Genomic DNA, 19,844 nt, shown 5'->3' on the forward strand with positions numbered 1-19,844 from the left:
TATTGATAACAAAAAAGGGACAATGCACGGCAATGACTTACAAGGGATGACTTAACTGTGAAATTGCACGGGTATTCTTACCTGTGTGTGGTATGTAGTCCAGGGAAGCTGAATGTTGTCTGGTCCCCCAGAATTTTTAAACTGATATGACTTGTGCATTTCCTTCCATGACCTGGCAATGAACCTGATATAAGACACAAAACTTTTGTTAACAGAATATTAAATAAATGGGTGGGTTAAACAAATGGGTTAAATGACACCACAATCTCTAAGAGGATTTTGACGAAATGATTAGAAGTGAAATGATTGTTTACCTCTGCAGGCAAGTGTGGCCACTTCAGTGAAATTTTTTGCTTCTGGTTGGAGAAGAACTTGATTAAATTCCAGACTGGCCTCCACTTTTGATAGCACCTGCATGTCCTAGGGAGATAAGTCATCTTGTTAAAATCAATAAATTGCTTCCTCTAATACCAACATAGCAAAACAAAGAAAAATTCTACCTTTATGGAGAGCTTCTTGCTTCCAGAGTTCAGCATATAAACTCCAAACCTTGGTTCCCCTGTTGAAACAAATCAGACCACGACAAACAGTTTACAGTGTGATAAACAAAACGTTTTTGGGATCCTAACATGTATGCATAAATACAGTTGTTGTTTTTTCCTGAAATGCAGGAAAAACAATGCTGCCCAACAGGCCAATTACAAGGATTGCATTGCTCATTGTTTCAATGCACTGTTACATTTTGGAGGTGGTGCAAATTAAACAACGCTTATAAGCTTCTTTGTTGGAACAAGGCTACAAAAACCTGGGGCTTAGGCCATGGGTTTGATGGGACAAAGAAGCATAAATCAGGCTTTAGTCAAAATCTACTGCTGACTATTGACAGAAATAGTCTAACACCATGGAAGGGAAATTACATGGTTTAGTGAGAAAGTCTGTATGGGTGAGTAGGATTGCGTTGTCTACAGTAATTGTTCACCAGTACAGATCTTCTACCTCTTTCTGAAGTGAGTGCAATGAGGCAAAACTGGAGTCTCATTTTAAATTTTTGTCTTCTGACAGCAGAATAATCATTAAAATCATATCATCGTTTTGTCGAGTTTTCTCTCCTAGAGGCCAAGTAAACAAAACTCTGGGAGAAAAAAAAGCAACAACTTCAAACTTCAGACAGTCTCATTAAGTCTATGTGTAGCATAAACTGCAAACACTTTCTTAACCTGCTGACCTTTTCTTTTTGGTACCAATGCACCACAAAACTGGATCTAACTGGTTGAAGTGAAGGCTGATGAAGTGGCTCCATTAGCAGTGAACACAACATTCAATATTCAGCTGTAAAACTGATGCTGTCTAATCCTCCTCCAGATGTTGGATAGGGAGGTCAAACAAACCCACCTATTGCAGCCAGTCTGGCTGCAGGGGCCATCAGCAGCACCAAAATATGCTCAATGACGTAAGGTTTGAGTTTGTCCAGGTCAGCGGGTCGGTCGCCACATGCAGACAGATTAATCTGCAGGCTGAGGCGCTCCTCACTCTGTAGGCAGGAGCCCTAAAACAGGACAGTGGAGGAAACATCAGTCATGCACAAAACACAAGGATAAGCATGGGAGTAATGAGGAGGAATTTAAGGGAGAATCCATCCAGAGAAAAGAAGATGGCAAACAAAAAAGAGTCGGTCTAAAATAAAACCATAATAGTTTTGGCTGCAAATGATCAGACAGAAACAAGCTGGCAGTAATCTACCACAACTCCCCACCCTGGGAGTAACACCCGACAGAAGCTGACAAGTCAATGCTGGGTGAGTGCAAATCTCTCTATAAACCAGGGCTGGTCTCGGTGGATGAATCAGCTCTTGACGACCTGTCGACAGAAGCCCTGGCCTGGAGCCACGGAGGCTCAAGGATGCAATAGCAAAGCTAATCCCCATGGAACCAAGACTGCTTCTAACTTCCTGTGTGGCTCGTTTGGTCTATTTACAGCGTGGATGCTGACCAAAGGCCAGTCCTCAGTTTTCTTAATGAAGTTTTAAAAAGGATCGAGAGGCAGGTGTTGATCTTGGCTTAAGGCCAAATGTCACAGCTGGTAGAATCACGCAACACACAACGTAAGAATGACTCCAGTTTGAATAGTCATGACATGATAGTTGGGCACTGCTGTCAACTCTTGCATCATGTGTTTCACAAAGGGAGCCACAATTAAAGTCTCTTGAGAGGGCAATTAAGGGGCCGTTTACAGAACAGTTTTAGGCTGAAGTGAAAAGTACTGTTGCATTTAAGCCTCAGAAACTGCGTTTTAGCTGACCTTAAACACAAACTTTGACAACAGCCTCAAGAGTGGATTTTTCTGAAACGCTGCTGTCACTGTTGCGGTGTAAACAGCAAGCCAGCGTTTTCAGCGGAAATGCTGACGTCACGCTGCACTTCGGGCAAGTGTATAAATGGTACAACAGTATGGCTGTTACAATCGTTGCAGACTACCATGCTGTGCTTGTGCTGCTCAATCCAATGAATCTGCTGACTTTCTTTCAATGTAATGTGCATCTGTTGCTCCACTTTTACACTTAGCATTCGCAGATACACCAGATGATTGGCCCAACTCTACTTGAGTGGAGATCTACCAAGAGTTGCTTCTTGACAAGACAGTTATAGCGCCAACTACAGGCCTGGCATGCTTACTACAGCGTTTTCAGTCCCTTTGGGTGTAATTAAGGCAGATTTTTTTCCCCTCCTTTTTTTTGCATTTTGTGGTGAAACGGTGTTGTGTAAACGGGGTCTGGCAAGAGATCTCACCATCCTCAGGGGTTCAGCAGACAACAGATGATGAGCCCAGCTTTCTGTTTGAGCAGAAGGCCAGCACGTCTGAAACTTAAAGGGGTAGGCGAGACGAGAGCTGTGAGCAAGACTCACTGAAAGTCCAGTATAAAAAAGCTAAAAACAGCAAGGGACCGTGTGTGTTTGACGATTAAACACTGTTTCCCACTCTTTCAACTCAGCCTGTTCATCTTTAAACACAGTCCTTTCTTTTCAGCTGAAATATTTTGTTTTAATTGACAGGTAAAATTTTCAGACCGCAAGTTGTCGGGGTAATCTAATATATTTGAAATATTTTTGAAATATCTTTCTAGTTAAGAAAAATGAATTTGGTTTTAAATTCTAATGTCACGCAATCTTTCGCATTGACTTGGTCAGAAACTTGCAGCAAAGGGAGAAATTGAAAAAATGAAATGCAAATCAAAATCAGGAAATTGAAGACTCTTGTTCAGTCCCTGTTTGATAGAGTATTTGACTTCTTGCAACATATGTGATGAAGATCTTGAAATAAATGCAAACTAGTACCTGAAGATTGTTGAACAAACTCTTGGGTAAGCTGCACTCCAGGAGAAGACCCAGTATGGTGATGTTGGAAGCATCTTCCTGCAGGAAAAAGAGAATGAATCACATGAAGTCAGCGAGGAGTTTTCTTTACAGCATTCAATGACCTGTAGTGACTAATACAAAGCTATACTGAACTCTAGTGGTGCTAGCTGTGAACTGTATGCTGTAGAATACTGGACAGATATTCATAAACTCCAATTCTGATTATCTTGGATTATTTGAATAAGATACAAGAAATTTAGTTTAATATACATGTGAAAAGCAATCAGATAAAGTTTGAGTCAAACTACAACAATCATTAAAGGTATTCACAATTAACACCCCAAGAGCAAATTAACATAGCTCGTATGCATATATCCACAATTTTTCTTCAAGTTTCTTTTTTAGTATTTGTAAGCATTTTCTTTTCATCTTTATTGACAGGACAGCTGTGCAGACACAGGAAATGAGGGGAGTAAAAAGTGGGGCAAGACATGCAGCAAAGGAACATAGCTAAACCAAGAACTGCTCAAAACCAACTATGGCCTCAGCATATGCATTAACTGTAGCTTAAACAACGAGGCCAACTAGTGCTGCTTCCTTTTCACCTGAAGGAAGAGAATACAATGCATTTTTTACACAACTGTATGAGGGAATTAATTTGTTTTTGATGACTGATTTGATTTGTTGCATCCTCTGCACAGGATAAACAGAAAGTTTGATCTATAGCTTTAAAAGGTCATCTGAGCGTTACGCTTCACTATCATCATATCCTCAAGTTTCACGCACAGACATTGGCTATAACCTCTCAAACAAGCTCTTAAGCTCATGCATTGTCAGCCCAAGCATTATAATATGTGATACACACACACACAAGAGCAAAACAAACAGAAAAAAGGTACAACATTTGAAGCTTGCTGAGAGAATTTGAGTCTGCATTCAGCACAAGCAGCAGCTGCCTGAGTGATTCTGGAAGCTCAAGTGTCTTTGCACTCGGCCAAGCTGACACTTTGCAACTGCCACCCCACTTCCTGTTGCAGAGTGAGAACTTTTGTCAGACGTCTCACACACTTTCAATGCCTGTGCTTGGGTCTAAGAGAATGCACTAATTCATTGTTCTTTTCAATATTTCTGTAAAGTTTCAAATTACATGTTTAAATGAACAACTGTGCATAGTATACGTCTTCGTGTTTACATTCTGCGTGCAGACATTAGAATTTTCGAATATTTCTCATTTAGAAATATTAAAGAGCCTGTGGGAGACTGCTACACTTAAGGCTATTTTATGACAACAAGAGTTTTTCAGTGTGTATCAAAAGGCCTCTGTGTGCATGATGCAACCAATCTGTTTATCAGGGCTGGCAGGAAAAGGGAAATCAGCTGTTTTCAATGATGAACTGTTGCTCAGTGTCATGCATAGCCCTCATAAACAACAGCACACAGACATTTAAACACATACCTGAGTTTGGGTCAGCTTAATGCTCTGGATGTGGGGGAACATTACCACACTGTCTTTTCTTTGGACAGATTTTAATGAACCGCCATGCACTCCTACACCAAATACCTGTGGAAAATGGAATATTTACATCATGATGTTATAAAGAGCTGACAGTGTACAACCTAACAAAGCTTGAAAATCAATTAGTTTGTCTTTGAACTTCAAGTTACAGCAACACATTTGCTGGTGTTTTGTAAATGTAAATGTATAAAATTACTAAAAAGAAAATTACTATCCCTGCTTAAAATGTAGCACTTTTCCAATCTGCTACATTTGTATTTTCCCTGTTTTTATGTACATCAAGAAGACAAGAAAGTTTGTAAGTTTTCACAGATGTCCAATTGTTATCAAGAGGTAAATTAAACATTAGATTAAGATTAAAAACAATCAAAAAATTCAGCAAAAAAATGGTAAAGAAAAACTGAAAAACAAAACACAATGATGACACAAAGACTAAAATTGTTAAGTAAAGCTCTGCTGTCATACTTTCTTGTCGTCATCAGCATATGTTCCAACATGTGAGCGGGAAACATAAAAAAGCCTAATAAGTGATATCTTTTGAACGTTTATTGCACCATCAACTGCAAAGATAAAATATCTAACTCTATAAATGGTCAATAAACAAGTGCCTGACTGTAACCTTAACGTGACTTTGAAGCCTGAGCAGGGAGTGGCGCTGTTGAAGGCAGTGTTTGCATGTTTGGGCGTGTTTGTTTGCATACAAGAAACACTGTTGTGCACATACAGAGTCAGACTGCTAAAAAATGACACATTTTTAATGTTTTGTTGAATGAAAGTTTGCTCTGCTCACAGTCACTGGCAAACATTCAAAGTGTTTTTGACTCAGGTCTAGTTTTCCCTGACAAACTGATTAACTTTATAGAAAAACACAAAGCATGTTACAAGCTTGTTTTGACATTCAAAGAACATTGCTTTGGCCAAATTGTTACCAGGACCTTTTGAAAAATTAGTTTGATGAAGTAGCACAACCAGTTAAGCTGGAATAACTTCATGACTAGGGAGCAGGTAAGTCCAGAGGACACAGCAGCTTGAAGCATGGAAATGCAAATTAGCAGACTGTATGATAATTGTAACAGAGTGAACATACAGAGGGCTCCTGAGGTAAACACGTCACTGACATAAACGTTGCAAGAGGAGAAGCAGTGGTGTGTAAAACTACGATATATTATGCGAAGGGCGATAGTAAAGACCTGGATATAATATTTTTCATTGCGAACCACAACTCTGGTGCAAAATTAAAATGAAGACAATTGATCTAAACTCTGTGCATCAATCAGCCACTAACAGCATCCCAACAGCACATGGTCTGTCACTCTACAGGCAAAGGAATATCGATGAAACTGACCTGGTATGAGAGCAGCCCATGGGCCGATGTGTTTATAAATAATATGTTTTCTACACTGCCCTCCTCAGACGGGAGGAATATTAATTTAAAAGATGCCTTCCCTCTGGGTGGGATCACCTAGAACAGGACAGGAAACAGGAAGATATTTCAGACATGTTAACACTTAACAAGACTTCAGGACATGTGAATATATTGTGTATAACAGACAGACGTACACACACGCACACACACTTACTCTTCTGTGAAAGAAGGGTACGTAAAAATGCCTGCTGGATGTATACATTGACAGCAGTGTCACAGGAACATCCTGGCTTGGGTTTTGTATATATATGGTTTCAGCTCTTGCCAGCCCCAGCGGCCTGTGAAGACAGAACAGCATCATAAACAAGAGGCTGTCAATGAAAGCATCTGACCATGGAGCAGCACAGACAGCTCAGACAGCTTTTTAAAAGCACTGAAATGTTCTTACGCAATTATCTATGAGTAAATTCAAGAATCCTTATTACATGAGGTCACTCTGCTGCTTATGAAACAGATTAGGAGTGGTGAAATTGTAGTGATTGTTATTCAAAGATTAATGATTAATGTTTATGGTCTGAAAACATACAGCGTTTAGTGCAGTGTTTAATGACCCAACACAACCAATGTGATACTTTAATGTGCCAAGCCAGGAAACAAATCCAGACATCTATTTGCATTTAATATTTGGGTAAGATGAATATAAAGACATGCACCAATCGAGCGGCTGACCTTAATTTTGGAGGATTGGTGATTGGTGATCAGACCTTCCTTACATATGAAACTGATCTTATATACCTCCAGGAAGGTCTGAGAGACCAGCCATTGTCGCTTTTTGAGACCTAAAACTCAGGACACTTTATTGGTTGTTTGAGTTAAAATGTAAAGATTTATTTGTTTAACAGGTATTGTTCAATGATTTTTAATTATATAAGATTGGAACATTGAAGGTCTATGCTGTCAGTTATAAAAAATAAAAGATAAAAATCGGTATCGGCCCAAATCGGTATCGGCAGGTCAGGCTTTTTAAAGATTGATGTTCGGTGATCATCGACCAGGCACGGAAAATAGAGATCAATGCACCCCTAGAAAAATTCAATTCATCGATTGTCGGTGTTTACTAGTTAGAGATCAAGTACCATAGAAATTTTGTCCCAATGTCACTGAATAACTACTGTTTTGCATTGGGTCAACACGGGTAATCTTTGGGAGGAGAACACATTTACCATTTTGTCAATAGAGAGGTGAAAATGTTATCCCTGTGTGTCCAAATTAAAAGGACAAGCACATAGAGGATTTGGATTATCATCAAGACTGAAATTAACCTTCTTTTACAGTGACGCTTGCAAATCAACATTTTCAGTTTGGTGCCACCTGAGAAAGGACAACAGATTAATGCCTCCAACTCCTCCCTCTATAAAACACACCCACATAAATTAAATCTATTATTTAATTACGTGTCCAATTACACAAAACCATATATCTGTTTGTAACCGCATGTTCCAACATTTGTGATCTCACAAAAGGGATTATAATAACAATGTCATTTGACTGAGTACCAGTTTTCTCAAAGGGTGTTTATTAAATCATGCGGCTGTGACTCATGTAGGATGGGAGGGGCTTTTAAGTAGGTAAAATTACAAGTTAGCTGGGTCTTACAGAGGATCTTGCATAACACTGAGAACAAGCAGAGCTTACTGTAATAACAGTTTGATTCCTTTGATTAGAGTAATAACAAACTGTAACCTTTAACAGCATGTATTCACATCATGTAGCCCTGTAGCAAAAGCTGCTTTTGTGAAGATTTTCTTGTTTGGTGTCAAGTCTGATCCACAGAGGTGCCATTTTACCTTTCTGTGATGTTTTTAATGCTACGATTTGAGTGTTAAACTGCAGGGTTACCTCGATAGACTGCTCATTGATTGCGGTTGTGTTTACACCAACCTTTTACACATATCTTTATTTGAAGCATGAAGTTAGATGATACTTCCTTAAAAAGAAATAACAATCAAGCCTAAAACTAATTAACCTGCTGTGCTGAGAGTCAAGCATGACACCAAAGCCACACACTTTGAGACAGTAGTAAAAAAAATATACACCCGATTGATAAATACTTAAAAAAAAGCAACATTTAAACACAGAAAAATGTAAAAATCGGAGCAAAAATTAATCTTGAATAGCACCATCAAATATGATGAGAAGCCACAGGAGCTATTTTTGGAACGCAACGTAAAAAGTAAATAAATACTTTAGTACTAACAAAAGAACTGGTTATTCCAATGTGCACTTTTGGCCTGAGACCTGTCTGACAATCATATGTTGACCAAGAGCTTTTGTGCACTTGTCTCCAAAGTTTTCTGACGTTCTCAATGTTTAGTTTCCTGTGACAGCAAACATTTGGTGAGCATACATTCACTTTTGCCAGATCTGAGAAACTTCCAAAACAATTCCAAGATTTTGAGGTTTAAGTACAGTTTATTACTTCCCAACAACAAGTCTTTGGTTGATTTGCAGTTAAGTCAAACTGAGTTAAAACTGTCCCCTCTTCTCCACATACACTGCAAACAGTCAGTGTGTTGTGTTGAGAAATATACTAATGTAATTTTTTATGTATAAATGGTGTTTTGTGTTTACACACTTGTGCTGATCTTTAAAAAGGAAGTATAGCAATACAGCAGGGTACATGTATTTGTTTCTGCAAATTGTGTTTGCACATGTGGACTAGGAAATCCACACTTTGCTGCACAAATGGAAAAATTGGAAAACAGCAATTTGTTCAGCATGAGAAAGATTACAGTACAACTTCAGTTGGAGATACTTCTTCACATGAAAGGCACTGCAGAGCAAATTCTGACATGAAAATATCTGAAGTAAAAAAATGTAGCTCTATTTAAGGTAATTGCTTTTATTTTTTTGTAAGTTAAGCAGCCATTTACAGGTGAGGAAAACACTGACTTATCTCTACCATATCAATGCCTCAAGCAATACCTTCATCACATTCTACAAAGTTTTAACCGAAGCATCTTTCACTTCCTATTTGTCGGTGAGAGTTTAAGTTTACTTTCACTTTAAGCAAATGAACCGCCTACTCAACAGAGGTACCGAAACCCAGAAGACAGAGAGGCTTTAGTATGTATTTCCTACACATTTCTGGCTAATGGCTTGTTAAGTATTTTGGATTAGTTGTCATGCAGCATCCTGCCAGCTAATTCCTAGATGGGCATATATGATTTTCCACATACTTTCAAAATGCAGCCTGCTGTGAATGTGAATAAGAAATAATTAGGAAAAGACACACAAACCCTACATGGAAAACCAAACCAAGTGGCCACATAGACATGCATGCTGAAGCTGTGACAAGCATTACAGCTGAGTTAAAGTGTACTCCCAAAGTTTTAATACTGATAATCTTACGTCAAACCATCACGATTAGATACTTGTGAATACTGGTGATTTACTAAAGCAATTAAATAATAGCTGTATCCACACTTTGTAAGAAATGAGTGGGATTTCCCTTTTTGATCTCAACTACAAAAAACTCCTGGGGCAATTTTTCAGTGTCTAAATATTTTTCCAGTACTCTTTGGTCATTTTCCTGCTCACTGCATTCCACAAGTATGGAACAAACTTCTATTAAATAGATGCAGCTTGCGACTGTTTGCTTTTAAAGGAGCAAAGGGGACTGCGTTCCAACCACAGCATTACGTCTAAACTTTTGGCTGCTTTGGGAGTATGGAGGCAAACAGTGAAGTTCTTGACCCCTCTGGCTGGGGTCAGCCCTCTCCAGTATGTGTCTGGATGCTGGGAAAGGAACTTAATGCCATACTTGGATATCCCATCTGTCCTTTAAGACTGAGAGGGCCCCCTGTTTCATGAACTGTTAGCATTTTGTAGCATCCATCCTAGCTACAAGTTTGGAAATCACTGTTATTTTAATTTACAATTGGTGGGTGCTGTTTCTCAAATTACACCAGACAGGGAAGTGTTGAAATGAGAGGGATTTGTTATTGCACGTTTATGAAAGAGTTTCATCACTTTTAGCTTAACAAGAGTCACAGGTAGGCTTGTAAGGGCATGTGAAACTTAAGTAGGAAGAACTTACTGCGTCCCGAACTCCAACGCTGGGGGCTGAAAATGCAAAGGCCTCCCATTCTCCCGTGTATATGGAGAGGAGCTGGTGGAGAAGAGAAAACCAAGAGGATAAAACATTAGCACAGTATTACAAGTTGTTTCTGTATATCACCAACAGTTAAAGACAAGTTAACCCTGTCCTGTTTCCAAAGAGAGCATGTGACAGTCCGCATGGATGAATTAACAGACCTAACTGCCTCCAGGGTTCCTCACAAAACAACCATAGCCCTGGATAAGAACAACATTGACAATAAATGGTCAAAACACAAATGAGGGAAGCTAGGACTGCACATCTTAGATTAATATATGATCTAATTCAAGTTGAAGACCTGAGGAACTATTTAGTATTAGTGAGTTAAAGAACTCGCCACTTGCAAGAGCATAGGTCACATGGTGATGTAAAAAATGTAGATACTAAAAAATGTTCAGAGTGGATCATTTCCTGTCAAGCAATGGTCCAATTTCCTCATCTCATGTAGTGGCTCTCTTTACTTGTCCTCAGATAAAATTCCTACATACATTGCTCTTCTCAGGGAAATTTTTTTGGAACAAATGCATTTTTTGTTTTTGTTTTTTCCTTCAAAAGAGTAAGGCCTGACAGGGTTGTTTAGAGACCTATACACACCAGCTCAGTTATTGTAGGATATCAAAGAGATCACAGTTAGACTTAGTGACAGGACGGAAGGCCACTTTGCAGGAAGCTCAGGGTGTTGTAAAGATAGACGTGTGTCCTCAGCTGTGGTGAGTGGGGTTAGTGTTCAAAAAGAAACCATTAGTCCAAGGCCAGGATACAAAACTACAAAATCAGCATTCTCTAGAGAAAAAATAAATCTACACGCATAAAGCACAATTTATCTGAAAATTATCTTTTGTTGAAGAAACATTTTCACTTGAATTGTTGAAGCATCTGAGAAAAAGTGGGGAAAAAAATAGTTTGCTGGCTGCTGTTCTCTAACTCTCTGTCTCTTTTTAAAGTTGACTTGTCACCTGTGCCAAAGCTTAATGGATTAAGATAACTGCAGAGCAGTTTGGCAATCAATAAAAAGAAAGCAATATACAGCTCAATGCTGAGATAACAGAAAGGAAAAGAGAAACGACGGAAACCCTAAAGCAACACTTTATCTTCCTTCCAATGTGGCCAATCAATAGCTGCTTTTTTGCCTCAGTGCCTCAATAAGCTCCATGAGAGACTGAATAAACCAAAATGTGCTTAGTCATCGAAACATAAAAATAATTCACTGCAAAGTGAGAATGAACTAGGTTAACTACGAGCGACTGAGATCAGCTTATAACACCCTGATCTTGCACAGAGACATCAACGCTCTGCAGGAATAGAAGACCTTACAGGTGTGCTTTGAATTTTTCCCCTCAGATTTTTGGAGCAGATCCCACTACATTCATTCAAAAGCACTTGATTATAATAACATTAACCACATTTCTGCAGAATACATAGAGTGTCTGTTATACGAGTAATATGACAAACTGGTAAAATACCTTATTTGTTTGTATGTTACTGTAGAGAAGTCTCTTCTAAAGAACTTTGTATTTACTTACAACAGTATGCTGTCAAAGGAATGAACATTATTTGAAGATGTACTATTTTTTACATAAATGTGTTTCATCTTTCATGATTCACAGACAGACAGACCTTTAACACCTTGAATGGTCTGTAAATAATATTTGCAGCTATTTTTCCCTTCTGTATTTTTAGCTCTTCGTAACAAAGTCAACATTTAGAGACCAACAAAAACACTGCTTGTGTGGTTTGTCTTGATAGAGTCAAACCACACCAGTGTCTCCTCTGTTACATAAAAGGCTTCCTCTCTGCCTCTCTTGCTGCAGTTGTAATTGTTTGTTAATCCCTAACTCGTCATGAAGTATAACTTCTCACAGAATGAGTCAGAGTGGAAAAGCTGTGAGTGGGAGAGCTTTCAAGGGGTCAGATGTAAAGGGGAAACGAGGTTGTCTAGCTGTGCAGGGAAGCGTTGGCAGAGGGTTGGTACAGATCTGGTATTTTTATTAGAAATAAAAAATTGAACAACTAAAATGTATCAACAAATAAAAGCAGATATTTGAAAAGGCACATACATGATTATTTTTCCTATGCAACAGTCCACATGAAAGGTTAATGGACTGCAGAAACAAGCTGCACTCTTGTAAACACTTCATGTTTCTCAGCTTTTCCCTGAGTTTCAGGTTCTTATGCACTTCAGAGGAAGGCATGAAGCTCATCATAGGTTTGAGTATTTTCTCCAAATTCAACAGCAGCTGCTCTGGGAGGAGAAACCCCGCCTCTCAACAAGCGTACCACTGAGCTCCAGTCCAAAGGGTTCTGTCCACCGCCACAGTACATAAATAACAAGTTATGTTTGGCGCTATTTGATCCCCTGGATCTAACTCAAATAAAGTCAATGTTAGCAGTGACCTCAGCCGTGCTCCCAGGGAGAGGTTAGGACCAGCGGAGACTTGGGTCACCTGGTGTTGACATGCTTTCGTACACACAGGGAGAAGAGCTTGACTTCAACTGAATCCAAATGGCACGTAACTGTAATGCCACAGTATTAACACTACACTTCAGATAGTAAGGTTGGTGTCAGGGGAACACCTTTCAAAGCAACAACCATCAAATTCACATGTATTATAAAAAATGAAAGTAAAAGCTCACACTTTAACACAAGCCTGGACTGAAGAAGAGATATCATTTAACTCTGTATCTGTAGACTGCTTACCTCCTCAGGCTGAGGAGAGTGAGAGTGACGGCAGGCCTGCTAAGTGCCTGATAACCCAGGGATGAGAGGCCTAACAGCCCACAGCCCTGGAGGTCAACAGCAGAATTAGTTCTACTTTACTTCCAACCCCCCCTTCATTAAAAACGAGCATATTCCCAATGTTACAGGCAGTCCCCAAAAGTATTATCAGTAACTTATACAGAAAGGTAGAAAAATCTTGCAGAGGAGAATGAAGTCACTGCGCACTATGAGTGGAAGGAACACACATGATACTGTAGGTTTAGGTATATGATGGGCTGGGCTCTTTACATTACGGCTATGGCTTCACTTAAAAGATAAACAAGAAGCGGCAGCCAACTCAAACACTTGAATGTACATGTGCTACTTGAAAAACAGAGTATTTCCAACCAGTAAATGAGACCGATGTGTTTAAGAGGAAGCTACACAAAATAACACCATTAAAAGCTGATAATATGATGCAAACAACTTTTCTTCTGAACAATTTTCAGGGGGAACAAAAAACAGCTGGGAAAGGCAGACCTCCCCTCCTTTTTTCTTTCAAGGAGTTTCTAAAATTAGTCAGGAATTTGGTTCTGTGCCTCTCTTACACACGCCCCCAAAACTCTCCCAGTCACACACACCCCCCTACTCACCAACATAAACAACATCGCCTTCATACAGGGGAGTACTTTTAAAGGGCCTTTTTAGAAAGCCTCAGCCCTGTTACACTGAAACCACACCAAGTCATTGGCCTGCAGGATTACTTGACAGACAATTTAGAACATTAAAATGATAAATCAAAACGCTTTTTGATAAATGACAAAAAAGGACACAGTCATTTTGTGGCAACACAGAGAGGTAAACATGTTTTCTGTCTGTCCATTCTAGTACTGTGCTCTCACCATAAGTCTGTCAGTATAATTCTAGTCTACATTATACAAGAGGGACACTCCAGTATGATGCAATCTGTAAGTTGGTTTGGGGTTTGTTGGTAATTATGGTTTTGGTCAGACTGTAACTATTCCCAAGTGCCATTCAAGAACAGGTGGAAAACTTCCATCAACTTCAACCAGTTCTATGACTAATGTTCAAACCAGCAAAGTAAGACACCCATGTTTCTTTAGCATCATGAGTCACAGTCATTCCCCACTGAATGAGAGATGCACAAGTGTGTAATAAAAAAAGGACATCACTGCTTCAACAAATAAAATTGAAAAAAACAGCATACCTGTCTTCAATTGGAAGACCATCTTTTCGTCGCTCCTTCTCCACCTGAAAAAGACAGAATAACACTTAAATCAGTGGTCACAATAGCAAAATGAGAGATGGATCTTTTACATCCTAAAACCACAATGTTTCATGCAAACACAACCTGCTACAAAACACTTTATTGTTCATGTGTGTTTATCTCTACAGAAATGCCTAAGGGTTTATGTTGCACAAAACACAAGTTCACTGTAAATTAAGCCAAGAATCCAAGCAGGAAACTGGAATTGCTGTAGGAAACCAAAACTGGCTTTGCATCCTTTGGATGATGAGGGTTAGAAAGCAGGCAGCAATTTCTGTGGCTTGGCAGTGTGCTCTGTACTTCTCCAAATAACAAAAATCGTTCATCCCATTTGTTGCTCTATACATCTCACAGTGGCCAAGCTGGATTAATGACTGAATACAGCCCTTACAAAATTCTGTGGCTACATAGAGTACAAACTGTGATGTGGTGACAGTTTCATATTATGCTTTAAAATAAAGGTGAAACCCTCCATCAGTCAGTTATTCCACATTGCTAGATTTTAATGGTTATATTTAGATTATCAAGTGTTGGTTTAATGCTATTACAGGGGGGATATTTCCTTCAGTGATCACAAAATTCATTCATTTGCCAGATAGCCAAATTAGGGACTTTGCTTATGGTGAAAATAAATTTATTTTAGAGACATGAAAATACAAGTTCTCAATGTGCAATGTGAAAATTAACTTCTTCTGATTGAGAAATCATGTGCATACAGCAGGCTATTCCTTACCTGTTTATACCATTTAGAGTGCCTGTTACTTTCTGTTTTATGTCACTCTGTGAGTAACTAGCTGAAAATTACAACACAGTGCGTCAACAAGCAGCTCATACAACGTTAACAACAGTGAGGTTGGATATGCTATCCATACTTAGTCTACACAGATAAGCTTTGGTCTCTTCAAACATAGATCATATAGTTACCATAGGAACGATCTGGGGGCCTTTGAGCTACATCATGGCTTCATTACCACACCACTCACAACAGGAAACAAGGACACATTTAGGTATCGTGAATCTTAATTGAACAATTCTCTTTTTAAATCCACCCAGTTCTCCTCCTCAAACAATACACAATGGGGATCAAGCTAACATCTTAGGGAATGTGACAGATCTTCAACACCTGTTACTGTAGCTGAAATCCAAAGCTCAAGAATGGTTCATTACAACACTGGCTTCACCGGATGTCATAATCATCAGGCGTAGGTCTAGGTGACATATCGATCTTATAGAGTAATTTGATTTTTTTTTTTATTGCAGATGATTTAATTTTTTTTTTTTAATCCAATTTTTCCTCTGCTTGCTACGGCTCACCTTTTACCCCAGGGAGCGCTCGTAGATTTCCCCTTTCCCTCTTGTTTCCTTCACATAGATGCACACACAGCAACTACATGGCTACAGCTAACAAGGTAGCAAGAAGTTTGTTCCCAAGAAAGGAATAGTATTGTCAGTGGTTTGGAACTTGGCAACAGACGTGGAACAAGTGACTTCATGCTGCAAAGTTTGTCCAAAGCCCATTGACACAAAAGGCAGCAGCACAACAATTTTATTCCAGCATCTAAAAACAGAGGCATCCCCTTTACTAGGGGAACAAGGCCGCTATAACCAACAAACAGCGCTAAAAAGCAGCTTACAGTGGTCCAACTATTTACCCAAGACATCACCGAAGCAGTTGCTTTGCACATCACTAAAGATATGATACCCATATATTTAGTGGAAAAGACTAGGTTTGTCCACATGCTGAAAACTATAGAGCTCAAGTATGTACTACCTAACCGCTAGTATTCTACTGAAGTTTCCATCTACAAATTGCATTTTTGTAAACAAAAGCACAACTGGCACTTTCATTCCAGGAGAGACATAGGGCTTACTTTTGTGAAGTTTTTGATAAAAGCTTTTTTTTTTCAAATTATCTCAGTCATTTGTACTTCTTGTTATTATTTTAAGTGGGAAGGAAAAAATCAGGAAAATTGAAAAAAAAAAAAAAAAAAAAAATCAGAAATGTTATTTTTAGGCCATGTTGCCCAGCCCAAATCAGGCAGTTAAAATCATGCATTATCATCTACATTTCTGACACATAAAAAAGTTTCCCAATCTCAAACATATGTAGAAATGTATCCCCTGATGTACCGTCTTGTGGTATGATTGCACAACTGTAGTCTTATCACAGCAAAACATACATGTTGCAGCTTGAAAAGTTTCAGCAGACAGATCCTTGTTTGATTCTGGTTAATATCCTACAATACCCCCAGCACCTCTGAAATTTGGATTAACTGAATGAGACAAAACAGATTTTCTAGCTGATTAAGCCCAACAATGACAGAACACATTCTGCAGCTGCCTGTTGCAGCAGCTGTGCCATTAATACACAAGGAATATTCAGTGGAGTGGCATTTGTAAGTAATTAATTGAAGATGAAGGAGTTTAGAAACACATATTACAGTGGTCTGATGACAAAACTCAAATGGACAGGTGAGATAGATGAAAAAGTGTCATCAAAGAACTGAGGAGAGATTGGAGGACAGTAGTTCAACATGCAGCCAATCTAACTTAGATTGGCTGCATGTTGAAACATGATCCTGGATTAACGACAGAGCTCGAGTCAATGATTTAAAAAAATAGTTTTATGTGATAAAACATTAACACTTACAAATTGGTGTCATCCATATATTACCACTATCAACTCACTGATGATCTCTGCAACTAAATTTGATCTCTGATGAGATTTTAACTACATCTCATGACACCATGTCTTTCGTATCATAACCTCAGTGTGCCTGCAGCAACACAGCCCACCACTTAACCAGCTGACCAGCAGCAGAACTCCAATATAGAATGAAGAAAGACACCCATGTCATGCTCTATTTCCCATGGCCCATGTAACTGAGACAGTCACTCCATTCACCGCTGCCTATCTAAACATGACACCTAACAATGTCAACAATTCTGCCATCTGCCAATTGGTAGAGGAGAGCAAGGCAGAGATGAATGGAAAGTACACATCAAACACAACAGACTTTCTCCCTTCCTTTATCTCATCTTAATCAAACACATGCAATCAACTTCTACTGTAACTGCTGCAGTGTGCAAATTCCAAATAACACAAACAAAATTGAGTAATAATGTACTGTGGTCAGTACAGCTGCTTCAAATTTCACAATTCATTCTTCAATAAAGAAATCATCTCCTTTATTCAAAGTACCCTTATTTATAAGAATTACCATTTATGCTTATTTCCCAAACAGCCAGATAATTACATTTTACAGCTGTTAAAGTCCTGCAGGAAATGACACACCCCCCTCAGGTAACATGACAGTCAGCTGTTAACCTCCTGACAGGTTATCAGTAAACACTGAACTCCTACTGTTTGTACTTGTTCTGCTTCTTGATTACATAATCATTTCCCTTCCTGCTGTGTAATGTTTAGGATATTGCAAGTCAACAAATTTCTGCACAACACAGTAAAACCAGTAGACTATGGGAGCAGGAAATAAGTGCACACTGAGATGCAGGAAATGACCGTGGAGTAGTATTTCTGACTTGCTTTCAGCGTGCAGTGCAAACTCGACTCCACAATGGACACTATGTACAAAAGAAAATAAGGAGGAGCCACATGGCAGGTGGCCTCCTGCTCTAGTTTCTGTTTAAATTTTAACCACGAATACTTGCAAATAAAACCATCTGCACACTAGTAAAATCACAAGTTTTATATGGTCGCTGATATGTCCTTGTGTAATCTTACGAACATGCATTACTCACCAAGCTGCAAACTCGAGCGACGCACAATGGGGATGGACCACACGTGCTCATGCATGAGTTTACTTCTGAGACATTCGTGTTTGCATACAACTCCTGAAACATGTAATATCAACACATCAAAGAGAGATATTAAATTTACCTGGAGTGGGACTAATGGGTCTGCGTCCTCTGGCTGCCAAACCTCGACCACACTGGTGGACATCTGACTCAGAGCTTTGAAGGAGCAATAAATTAAATTCAGTGAGGTGTTTGATGGAAAATGAGCAACATGGCAAAGAAAACAGATCGGGGGATACACACGATTTGGTACGAACCCTCGATATAGCTTTGAGCTGCAAAGTACCATTCTCTTTCATTTTAATTAACATCAGTAGAAGAATAAACTTCAACAGCATGGGTGATAATCATGCAGACAAGTGAGGAAATGACTTCGCCTCGGCAGACTGACAAAGGCTGTTTGCTAGCTTCTTGATTAGCAGACAGGTTAGCTCGGTGGCTAACGAATTTGCACTCACAATAACGCAGCACACACAACAATTTTCGCCGTGTACAGTAACCTTACAAATATATCAAGGTTTATTTCAGTGACAGAAATTACCATACAGCGCTGCTTTAAAGTCCCGATAATACGACACTTCCCTGCCTGAGCAAGTCAACGTTTACACCAAAAGGCACAGGGAACTGGCAGCTAGCATAAACTAGCAGGCTGACAAAACATAAGCAAAAATCGCCTTTAATGTGAGTTTAAAAATAAAATATCAATAAGTTACCACTTAATGGCAAAGCCAGAACATTTTTTAAACTTTTCAATAACACACAGTGTTTGGACAAATTCGCCAGAGAATCATTTTCCAGTGTACCGTCTTCTGTCATGTCAGTTTAAGCTAAGTCAACGGTCGCGTTGCACCTCCGAGGCAGAAAATAAAAGGTGAGTTACAAACCTTGCAGCTGTGCTCCTCCGTGCTGTACGCAGGGCAAAAGCAATTGTAGTATTCCTAGTAGTATATTGATCCATGTTTTCCTGTGGCAGTGGCTGCCTTGTTGGAAGTCCTGTAGCCCCGCCATGCTGCCCTCTCTCAGCTAGCAGCTTGCCGTGTTTCGCTGCGTTAGTCTTTCTTTCTCTCAGCAACGAGCAGTAGAAACAGCAGCAGTAGGAGCAGCAGCAGCTCCCTCCCTCTGCTCCACCTCCCCGCCTCCTCAAAACACAATGTGGAGGGAGAGCAGATTCCACTGTCACTTACAACAAGACTGTTTACGTGTCTGTTTTTCAATGTAAACCAAAGTCGGCCAAATAAGGGATAATACCATACAGTGGTGGAAAACAACTAAAACATTTATCCAACAAATTAAAGGAAATTGTACTTAACGTGAGTACTTGTACACCTCAAGCCTGGTACAATAGCACCGCATTTTAGAGGGAAATGTTTCTTACTCTAGATTTGTTGGACATTTTTTTTGTTTCAAATTACTTTGGAGAACAAAATCAAGCCACCAAATAATACACAAAGAAACAACCTCCAACTCTTCCTCAACTAACTACAGTATAAAACAGGCCATCACTCAGACAGAAATAAAATAAAAGACCTAGCTGCTAAAAGGTAGTTGATAAAGTAAAACTGTAAGAACGCTTACATAATCTTCATAAGCCATCATTACAGTGCAGGACAGTTTTCATTTATAGCTGATTTCATTGGTTAAAGCTCAG

The 19,844-nt window shown here is 39.2% G+C and overlaps 1 protein-coding gene across 2 annotated transcripts in view; it reads right to left on the minus strand.

Annotated features, from left to right (window-relative positions):
* The window catches only part of tmem131l (transmembrane 131 like), a 30,013-nt gene extending 10,638 nt beyond the window's left edge, over positions 1 to 19,375 (minus strand). For both annotated transcript variants that reach the window (XM_074693850.1, XM_074693841.1), the window contains exons 1-12: positions 19,081 to 19,375; positions 18,279 to 18,352; positions 14,321 to 14,364; positions 10,335 to 10,406; positions 6,450 to 6,573; positions 6,215 to 6,331; positions 4,810 to 4,914; positions 3,333 to 3,410; positions 1,393 to 1,546; positions 501 to 559; positions 315 to 420; positions 82 to 184 (exon numbers count right to left, since the gene is read on the minus strand). In XM_074693850.1, coding sequence (XP_074549951.1) covers positions 82 to 184; positions 315 to 420; positions 501 to 559; positions 1,393 to 1,546; positions 3,333 to 3,410; positions 4,810 to 4,914; positions 6,215 to 6,331; positions 6,450 to 6,573; positions 10,335 to 10,406; positions 14,321 to 14,364; positions 18,279 to 18,352; positions 19,081 to 19,204 — 1,160 coding nt within the window. In that variant the 5' untranslated portion in view covers positions 19,205 to 19,375. The remainder of the gene's footprint in view (positions 1 to 81; positions 185 to 314; positions 421 to 500; positions 560 to 1,392; positions 1,547 to 3,332; positions 3,411 to 4,809; positions 4,915 to 6,214; positions 6,332 to 6,449; positions 6,574 to 10,334; positions 10,407 to 14,320; positions 14,365 to 18,278; positions 18,353 to 19,080) is intronic.
* Positions 19,376 to 19,844: the final 469 nt, after the last annotated feature.

This window comes from Halichoeres trimaculatus, unplaced genomic scaffold (genome assembly GCF_033239565.1).
Source record: "Halichoeres trimaculatus isolate MK-OKI-2021-1 unplaced genomic scaffold, fHalTri1.1 fHalTri1_scaffold_2, whole genome shotgun sequence".
In the NCBI taxonomy this organism is placed as follows: Eukaryota; Metazoa; Chordata; class Actinopteri; order Labriformes; family Labridae; genus Halichoeres; species Halichoeres trimaculatus.